The sequence below is a fragment of the Saccostrea echinata genome, unplaced genomic scaffold, assembly GCF_033153115.1.
Source record: "Saccostrea echinata isolate AGI-Se365-2 ecotype Australia unplaced genomic scaffold, CSIRO_AGI_Sech_v1 ptg000028l, whole genome shotgun sequence".
NCBI classification, from domain to species: domain Eukaryota; kingdom Metazoa; phylum Mollusca; class Bivalvia; order Ostreida; family Ostreidae; genus Saccostrea; species Saccostrea echinata.
In genome coordinates, this window is record NW_026889777.1 from 15,207,305 (window position 1) to 15,218,263 (window position 10,959).

At 32.1% G+C, this 10,959-nt stretch overlaps 1 protein-coding gene across 1 annotated transcript; it reads right to left on the reverse strand.

Annotated features, from left to right (window-relative positions):
• Positions 1 to 2,259: 2,259 nt before the first annotated feature.
• Positions 2,260 to 10,092, reverse strand: LOC133193561 (cubilin-like). Its single transcript, XM_061329521.1, has 11 exons — positions 10,015 to 10,092; positions 9,384 to 9,528; positions 8,781 to 9,086; positions 8,239 to 8,523; positions 7,671 to 8,003; positions 5,918 to 6,205; positions 5,454 to 5,584; positions 4,102 to 4,294; positions 3,550 to 3,834; positions 2,692 to 3,012; positions 2,260 to 2,455 (listed from the first exon to the last, which is right to left on the reverse strand). The coding sequence occupies exons 1-11, from the start codon at positions 10,090 to 10,092 to the stop codon at positions 2,388 to 2,390; spliced, it is 2,433 nt and encodes an 810-aa protein (XP_061185505.1). The 3' UTR covers positions 2,260 to 2,387.
• Between the last annotated feature and the right edge of the window lie 867 nt (positions 10,093 to 10,959).

The window sequence follows — 10,959 nt, forward strand, 5'->3', positions numbered from 1 at the left end:
TTTTCTCTGCATTATTTTTCATTTGCTGTCTTACTATTGAATTGTTTAATGAAATGATTTCTTTAATAAGCAGATCATTTCCTGTGATTATTTTTTTGCAAACTTTGATTGAATAGCATATCTAATATGTGTATTTTAAAAATTGTGGTAATTGCATTTCAATAAGTTAATCCTTTAATTCCATAGGTATTGCTTAGATTTTAATTCATTTTTTTCTGTGTACTATTATAGTAGTTATACATTACATGTATGTTCAGAATGTTTTTTTTTTTAAAAAATGTACATATGTATAGCAGAAACAACGTGTATTCATATTAAATTCATAAACAAAGTACAAGCTTTGCCTTATTAGATAACATACACTGGAATCAGTGTATCTCGTAAATTTGCAGGAAACTACGATGAAACTACGATATTCATTTTATCTGGTTGATCACTGAAAGGTCCAGAAAGGCGGTTGAGTAGTACAGCTCTGTCATTCAGTAAACTTTTATCAACTGAACGACATATTTATTCTTGTGGGCTAAGTCAGATTAAGGGTATTAATTTTATCAAAAGCCATACAGTACGACCAATGTAAGTGTTTCGGCTCGTTAGGTCTATGCTTGATATCATGTACGATTTTCATTAGAGTAATTTATCAATCTGAGTTATCCATTTATAATTTAATTTTGTTTGTATTCTAGCCTCTGATTGGTTAATATCCAAAAAGGAACACAAATTATTTCTGTATAACCTGGTTTGGTATGAGTACACACCCCCTTAACAACCAGCTGAATCATCTGTATCCATACAGTCCTCTCATTTCCAGTCCTCGGGATTCATGGAAAATTCCAGATTTAATAAATTTTTTTAATAAAAATTTAAACGATAATTCGATCTTACCACATGTAACCAAACAACATGGCTGCTAGGCCTATGTATCAGTTTTTACCTCCCCTCGCTTCCCATCACTTCCGTTACTTCCGTTACTACGGTTGTATTATTGAGCGGCAAATTTGAACTAATAAAAAGTAACGAAATTTTACACCCATAGTTATTTAATGATTTTAAAATTAAATTATAAGGAATGACTCTAATTCTTGGCCAAATTATTCGAGTATAACCTGGTTTGGGTCAGTTTACGCTGTTTTATAATCCGCTTCGCGGATTATAAAGCGTAAACTGACCCAAACCAGGTTATACTCGAATAATTTGGCCAAGAATTAGAGTCATTCCTATAATAAGTCATTGAGCCATTGAGATCACATTGCAGTTCACATAAAGGAGGCAAATGACAATTATTAGACGTAATTCATGAACACTGTCTTGCTAAATTTTCCTCAAATTTAATTTTTTGAAACTTTGACATTTTGTACTAAGATACCAAATCTCTCTCTCTCTATGTATAATATGAAAAAAATTCAACCATGCATTTTTTTTGTTCATATATTTTGATATTAAGCCTATCAGACCCCTGTAAAAAGAGGGTGGAATTAGACATCTCATACAAAAATGTGCATTGTTTATAAATTACTATCTGATATATTACAAATGTGTGTCATGCTGTTTCTAAAGGTAGCCATTACTATAATTCCGTTAAATATATCTGAGTATACTGTGATATAAAAAATAAAACATAACATGTAAATATGCTACTCTCTCATATCTCATAGTGTAAAAGAGAGCATGATTTCAAAGAATAAAAATTAGATTGTATCAACATAAGGAAATTGAATCATAGGTTTTAGATATTTTTGGAGATTTTAATAAATTAAAAGAATCCGTAAATGACATAATATTTGACCTTTGACCTCTAAATATAACCTTGAATTTTATTGTTCATAGACCATGGAAACTAATTTATACATATGTCCAAATACCAAAATTTCTTCCATGAAATCAAAAGTTACACTTCATTTAATAATTTCATTTTTTACAGGACAGGGTAGATATCTTGATAGTTTTTAATTTTCCTTACAAAGATCATTGATGATTGATATTGGAGTAATTTTTATTCCTTGTGAGTTTAAAAAAAATGAGTTAAAACTGATTTCACAGGTGTTTTATACTACCTTAAGTAGACTCTAAAGGAGATTTCATCAACGGACATTGTTATAACAATATCTCTCTCTCTCTCTCTCTCTCTCTCTCTCTCTCTCTCTCTCTCTCTCTCTCTCTCTCTCTCTCTTGAGAAAAAACGAACTTTTTGTTGTTTTTCTGAAAATTGTATTCAGCAGCCATATCTATAACAGTTACTGTTTTTGCAAGTTCGTACATGTTAAGCTGAAGTGAAATCCGAAGTCTTCATTTTGGGACAGATTCCGTCCTACAGGATGCATCTCTATATTACTGTTAACTCAAAGTGTGGTTCTCAATAGCATAGTTCCCAATATAACAGTTAATAGTCAGCTAGGATGAAGTCTTCGGCTAGCAGATGATGAGCGTTTGATGCTTGGGATTGAGGGACCCTGGTCTGTTAATAAACACAATTTAAGTATATAATGTTCTCGAAGAAAACCATTGAAATTTTAGCAATCTTAAAAATAAAACTGAAATATAAAGTGTAGAATTGCCATCTCTAAGTAATTTATGCAATATTTTAGTATTTTAACCTTTGTTCCTTTTTTTTTTTTTGTTTTGTTTTCCCTTAAGTATAGTTAATGAAATACCATGATTGTAGAGTATAATAAAACGATAAAAGTCACTTACCAGATATTGGTTTTATTGCTGCTAAGAAATTAGTTTGCTTAGTCCGAATCTCGATCTTTACAATTTCATTTTTAAGGAATAAAAACTGCATTCCTTTGCTTAAATTCGAAAAAGAATGCTTTGTATTGTTTATGATTAGAAAGTCGTCTTCTGTTGAATTTGTGGTATGGTTTTCATAATGAGTATCCAAGAAAGTGAATGATAACTGATGCACAGACTCCAAGGTCCATGAACACTGACACGTGACACTGGGGAATTGTGGGTAAAATGGCGTACTGATCAGTTGGGGGGATTTATCTATTGTTAAATAATCTCCACAATCTGCAATAAGAAAGAAAATCATGAAGTCGATCTATTGCGTCGATTTTATGGAAAAAATATGATGACAAGATCGTAATACAATGTATATACATTGCAATTGTAAACACGTGCTGTTGGTAAAGAAAGGTTCCAAGCATACAAATATCTAGAGATAGAATAAAAAAGTTTTCGGCGAGTTGGTGACATAAACTTGATGACTCTTCTTTTGTTTTGCTTCGATTTTTTTTAATACCCGAATTGAATTTTCCTTCACTTCTACGTCTCACTCATTCTAGAGATGGAGGGGGTCGTTGAACCTATCTTAATGATCTAAGCTAGTAGACGTTTGTACATTTCCTCATCAAATCAAGTATGTTACAATTTCAGAATCACTTAACCTTTTTGAAATTAAAATGATAGTAATTTGCTAACAATTTCAGAATTATTCTACCTTGCCTGTAATTATTAAGATGATTGTAAGATGCATAGAATTTCAGAATCTATAATTAAGATGATGTTTCTTTGCTTAACCAAATTATAAGAAAAGTGTTGCACTACCTGACAAAATCTGCATCTTTTCAGTAAACTCGCTATCTTCAGCTTCACCAATTGCAGACATCCATACTTCAAATACAATTCCCGGATAGGACAGAGTGTTGATAAAAGCACTATTCTCATAGAATGGTAAAATGATTTCAGAGACCTCGGTCTTCTCCTGGCGTCTGTAATTTATCCGATACCCCCTCACATAACTAGGATTTATCAAAGGTTTCTCCCATTTCAGAAAGAAGCCATATCGTGTTGACGTTAAGGTTACATTCGTAGGCCGACCTGATGGTGGATCTTTGACAAATAAATAAAACAAATTTACGTGTAATTATTAATAGTTATATTCAAGCAAAAAAAGTGAAACGTAAGGGGAAAAACGTTATATGCATTGATAAGAAAGTACTGCTGGCATCATTTGTATTCCATATTGGTACATTAAAATATCCCTAAAAAATTGACATTAAGAAATGGAAGGATTTAAACTGCAATAAGTCAACGCAGGAAAACATTTTAGGATTACATGTAAAAACCTAGAGGTTATTGCTTATCGTTTGTACTCACAAACTGCTGTAAACACTGCTGTAAATCCGGTCGCATAATTGCTGTCGTCTGTTACAAAAGCTATGGAGGCTCTGTGATCTCTTATAATCATAGAACCAGGCTCGTTTCCACAGAACCTCTGATTTCCCGGAATTTCCACATAATCTTTTTGACATAATGGGGAATTTTCGATGTCAATTTTAACAATATCAAACTGGAAAATAGATGTCATTTACAATAAGCTAAAGAATTTAAAAAAAAAAAACTTTTACAAAGCTAATTGATTAATACTTTAAGTAAAGAAGAAACCCGTTGTCTAAATTATTCACCCAAATCACTAATTTTTCCTGAACAAATTAATTATTTAGATTAATAAAGCCGCAAACTAAGTCAAAGGGCTTGATCTTTAAGAATTCAATCTGAGTTTATTATGAAATGATATTTACACTTAAATAGCACAAAATTTACACATGTTCATCTTGAAAGCTAAGTCATTATAGCCCAAAGGATCGAACTGTTCTGTATACATGATACATGATACATGTATTCAAAGGGAGAAGTTTTTGAGAAGTAAACCACATCTTAATAAACATCAGAATTTGTTTTCGGAATTTTTATTTTTTTAATTATACAATTTATTTTTTTTTCTTTTTCATCAAGTTCAGGAGTAAAATAGAGATAGATTTTTTCGGAGGTGAGTTTGTTAATCATATGCTTCTATCCCGACAAGCAGAAGTGTTACTTTGGCGTCCATGACAACTCCCTTTTCAGAAACATTGAAATACATGGAGATGTATTGAAACCCTCCAATCTGTAAAGTCTGGGGCTCAACTTAATTGAATGTAAAGATATCACCTAACGTATATTTCAGAGGGGATAATAAACCCTGTCTTTCCAATGGTTTACTTAATAGGAAGCGACTCCATTTTGTGTAAAATGTAAACATCCGGTGATGTAAATACACGTTTTTTTTCGAGCTTGCCGGAAAGACTCGAGGAGATGCGAGATTGTATTGTACTTTGTGAGGAAGTTTTGAAACTGTAGTTGTTTTAGCTCAGTAACTCAGTAGCGCTCATGTTACCTGTTACATGTAGATGAAATTTTGTTTATCATCTTCTCTTCATGTGAAAAAAATATTTTTCAGTTGATATGCAAATAGGAACTTTATAAACTATAGGTTGATATTGTTTTAGTTTAAGGTTATAACTGTTGCAGATATCTAGAAATCTTTTCATAAAGCTAAAGAACATGTTTTATATTTTAATGCTAAACAGAACCGAGAATCAGGTGAACATTATAGTCCATGTTTCTTTTTCTGTATTGAGAAATAATGGCATGTACATATTGATTAAAAATGATGATATTTTATTCACCTTATACCAGAGTGCGTGATCCGTCAACAAATTCCACTTGCAAAAGACATTTGAAAGGTAGCTACCATTAACTTCCGGCGACCGTATAGTGAGACTTTCATTATGGCGCAGTTGCACGGCACGTCCACATGCTATAAAAAGAGTAGAAGTTTTGAAAAATGCCTCCCTATCTGTTCTGTTAAAGACAGTTTATCCTGGTGATCTTAAAGTATTGTTCACACAATGCTGATGGCAACATCAGATACAGGCTAGCTTCATATTATCAGTTCAGTGCAACTGTTTTATATATTTACACATTCAGAAAAATATTTATTTTCTTCGTTTGCAAATTTTTTTTTAAAAGTTTTATTCCTTTATTACATGTATGTGTTCACAATACTGGATTTTAAGATTTACTTATGTTTTTCTCACTACTCTCTGTTCAGTTTGAAATTTCATCTTTAAAATTGCGTAAAAGTGCTTACAGGCCCGGATGATTTTTACATTTGAAGGTGTCCCCTCTCCACCCTCGGTTAGATAAGATAATTTTACTGCAAACAATTGGCCTTGGTGAGCTTTCGTGTCAATGACGTATGTTGTTAAAGTGTCAAAGACCCGAACAGGGATCACGTGATGTCCTACGTTAGGTATGACACTGTAGGTGACAAGGTAACGCAACAGGTCTTTTTGTCCATCGTAAGGACTCCACGTAATGTTGATAAGGTTGTGTTTGCTCTCGACATAGAATTGGTCAAGAAAAGGGGGAGGAGAATCTACAAGAAAAAAGGCATATACTGATTGGATATTGTACGATTGAGCCTTTGTACGACATATCGAGGTACAAAGAAAATTTTAAGTACAGAGTGGCACTAAGAGATCATTTTACCCGGCGTCTGCTTGTCTGTCTGTCTGTCTGTCCGTCTGTCACACCCTATATCAGAAGAACTGTTCGAGATATGGATTTGATATTTTGCACATATATTGCTTGGCACTATGGCTTTTGTAAATTACCATGGTTACCGACCTCCTGACCTTTGACCTTGACATTTGACCTGCTATTCAAAATAGTTCATAGTGACGATATATATATATATATATATATATATATATATATATATATATATATATATATATATATATATATATATATATATATATATATATATATATACAGCATATTTTTGATATATAAGAGGTAAGTCTACGCTATTTAGTTTGTGCACTATTTGTCATAAGACAATACGAAAAATACCAGCATTACAGTCCACTTGACCTTGACCTATGACCTACTTTGCAAAAAATATCTCGGGCAGTTTAATTAAACTTATGACTTTTGAATTTTGAGAGGCAGGGTTTAGATAACTAGCATTTATACATATTTATGAACTCATGATTGTACTTTGAAACCGTATGATATTCAGTTACCAGACTTACTTATATTTAAATACTACGAAGATAAATCGGGATCGGTATTCCACGATGGATTGTGACTGAGAATTGCAGACAAGACAGACTGAAATCCCTTGAATGAAAAAACATTTAGCTCATGAAAAAGTACTTTTAAACTGTATGATATTGAGTTACCACACAAACTTATATTTAAATACCATAAAAATCATGAAATACCATAAAAATCGGGATCGGTATTCAACAATGGATCGTGTAGACTGACAATTGCAGTAAAGACAGACTGAAATCTATTTTGGAGGATTGTTGGAAACACGTATTAATAAATTGACAAAAAGTTATTTCTAATAATTTCAATTTAATTATTCATTTTAGGGTTATGGAACCATACTTTCTTTGATTGTCAGATTCTATAGCAGTCTTATACTATCCATGGATGTCATTTTTCCTTTGCAGGCAAATGCATTAACTATCAGTCAATCGAGCTTATAGTGTATAAAAAGCTGACCATTCTTAGATTCATTTACACTATTAGTGAAGCCACAAAGCAGGCGACACGTGTTCCCTGGAACACTCTAGTATAAATATTATATTCTGGCTGCTGTCCTTGAATGAATCAAAGACGAAATTCAAATCAAATCGAAAATAAAACGCAAAATAAAGTATCATAAATAAGGAATAAAAACGCACTTTTCAATTAAAGTCATTTGCCACAAAAACATGCTGTTTTTAAAAAAACACTCTGGAAGTCTGTTGTTGGCATGAAACCAACTTAATATGTACTAAATATATTGCATTCTTTGCAAGAGCCCATTCTGTATACTCACTTACCAACTGCTTTGACTGACAGGTTGAAACCCCGACCATTTAATGCTTCAGTGGAATTGAACATGATGAATGTGTTGTTTTTCTGTATCAAATACGTTTCATCAATCGAAGAACCTGGACAGAGTCTTATTTCCTTGTCAATTTTCAGGCATGTTGTCTGACAGATATTCGAATTCAAGCATAAATTAAAGTCCCGGATGATAAGTTTTATGAACTTATCCGCTGTTGTATTGATCTTCCATTGACAAGAAGAAAATGACTGTAGATGATATGGGTAACCCTCTGAAAGGATTGTAGCTTCTTTGTTCTTTCCGAGAAAAACTTCATTTTGACACTCTACAAAATTAAAACAGAAAATATACTCAAACATAAAGTATATACATGTAATAGAATCATAAATACACAGATTGGTAATTATATTTTCTACTAAATATGTATGGACGATGTCTCATATACCATACATCAATCAAAATGGCTTTATTTCAGAGGCGCTCTTTGTAAAGAAAAAATGTTTCATCTGCTGAGTACATGACGAAATTGATCAACATATTGAATAAGTGCGGACACTTGCCTGACGTAAGATTTACGTAATCCAACTTTTCACTTTCCCAGAAAGAGGTCTTTGCAAACATCCTAATCTGATATAGCTGGCCCCTATGGAGGCTGGTATCCAATATGTACGAATTATCGCTGCAGTTGACCATTGTTTGGTAGTGTACAGTGGAAGGATATACCAGATATTCGATCACACACACAAGGGCGTCGGCATCCGTGCCATTCCAGAACCAGTCGATTTGTATAGAGTCACTGATTGCTTTTGCGGACAGGTATGTGGGGGAACATAACTTAGGTATGACTGTTAATAATTGAAATCAAATTTTAACTTTAATTTAATAGAAAACACTTTTAGAATGAGTAAATTTAACGAAAATTTTGAAGAGTAAAAAGCAAGAATCGTTCAATCCACTTATTTGACAATAAATTTTCATCGAGGAAAAGACACATTTGAATGATAATGACATTATGAGTGTAAAACAACATCTATCATGTCTATAGGAAATTTGTTTTTCTAAAAAAAACAATGCTATTGGGATTTTTACTAGTATAACTTACCCTCCACGTGTATATAAGAAGATGGACCCGATTTTTTGGAGGAAAAATTCACATACAGATAATTGTTTGGCACAACAAGGCTTTCGTTTTGCTTGGCTTTTGAGCACAAGTCGTTCTTAAAATTACTTTCAAAGGAAGTCAGACAATCACTTCCTTGTAACACTATATCAATCTTGAACCAGGTGTCATTCCTAATTTTGGTTATTTTCCATGAACACCGTAGGCCTGCGTGGTAAGGCAGAGGAAATTCTGGTGACTGTATTGAATAGGTATGATTGAAGTTGAGAGTGACATGTTTCTGGCAAACTGGAGAAAGCAGACTTAAATATAAAATATATGCATCTTTCGTTCAATAAATGTGATGAAAGTGTAAAAGTTAGTAAGTAAACATTTGCATTAACTTTCAACATCTGTCATGATTTTCTTTTCTTCCCATTTACACAGCAGTAAAAAGCACAGGGTCTAATTTACGTCTCTAATTTCCATCAAACTTGTTACTTTCAAGTAGTTTGGATTAAAATTTTGCCAAAATAACGATATAGAAATTACTGTTTATTGTATTAACTTAAAAAAAAATGGTGGTGACGATGAATGTAATAATACCAGCATGAATGTATCTGGTCACAAGTACAGATCCATTCTGAATCAACCTGATGATGTAAAGTCCCGGATGTTCTTCTGTATTGATTATAACTCTGGTCTGGTTTTGTTCAAGATTAAATGCTGTTTTGATTCCTGTCCCTATAATCTAAGCAAAATGATAAGAAACATAATAGATGAATTAAATATATAAGAATTTTTTTTAATTTGAATTAGAGAGCGATTTTTCGGAGATTTTTGGTAGCATTTCTACTTAAGTGAGCAGTTTCTTCAATCTGATTTGTGAGAAGTCCGAATCTTAATCATACTTTATTGTTAATCAATATTCCTCTAAGAAAAAACATCAATTTATACATTTCTACATCTTAATTTTTAATATACAGTAGTTAATATCTGAGGACTATACTTAGATTTCAATCCTTATAGCCTTTTCATAAGAAAATTAGTGATCCCGATATTCTATTCCATGTTTTATCATATTAATATTTCGAAAAATTGATTTCTGTGGTGATCATGAATGGGTTTTTTTTTACCAAGGCAACAAATACATATCTATATAACCCCTTGTAGAATTAAAAAAAATTATACAATTTATTGTTCACAACATCATATAATGTGTCTTGTTAAAACTTACCTGACTTTCGATTGTGACGTCAGCCAGGTGAGGAGTTACCTCTATCTCTATGTAACCAGGATGACTTCGTGTTATCATTTCTAGATTGAACCGAGTTTCATATGGAATATGAAAGCAATTAAAATGTTTGTCCACTGAACAGTTTTCTTTAACAAAAAGATATATTATTATTCTACATTAAAATTTTGTTAATTAAAATACATGAAACAAAATTTGTGTCTTTACGAAAGACTTTAAATTCAGTATTTACCTGATGTAAATCTAGCCACAGCAGATGACGTCATATAACATGAGAAATGGACAATTAACAGTAAGACCGTATTAATACACCTATCATAATGTTGAAGTTGAACACAATCTATCCGTGAACGTCTCATTCTTTCCATTTATTGAAAGTGAACTTACAAATTGTGCACCTACTTCGCACAATAGTAATCTCGCACCTGCTACAAACCAAACGATAAGTGAAAATACGCATCTCCTTCTCACCACTCCATAAGACGAAAGAGTTACACATCTTCCCTTTTGTTGGACGTTATTTGTACGGAATGAGACATACATGTAATATATAACAGAAAATAATGATTTTTTTTTTTTGGTTTATACTTAGTAATGGAAAGTCAGGAAAAAAATATTCTGCTTGATGAAGAAGATCCGCATAATAAATTTTATTAATTATATTATCATCATACTTGTTTCAATTTTACTTTTGTTTAAAGGTATTCAATGTATAATGAAGGAATATTGAACAATTTTGAATCATTTTAAACTAGTTAAATATGTATTGCTAGATAACGATGGAAGTGAAATAAACCAAATTCACATGACTGATAACATATAAAGTCGGCCATTTTGCACCTTAAACGTTTTTGAAGAGTTATCTACCCTTGAAGAAAAGAGAAAAATTTTAAAATTTTGTCAAAATATCTGTGGTAAATGCTTCGT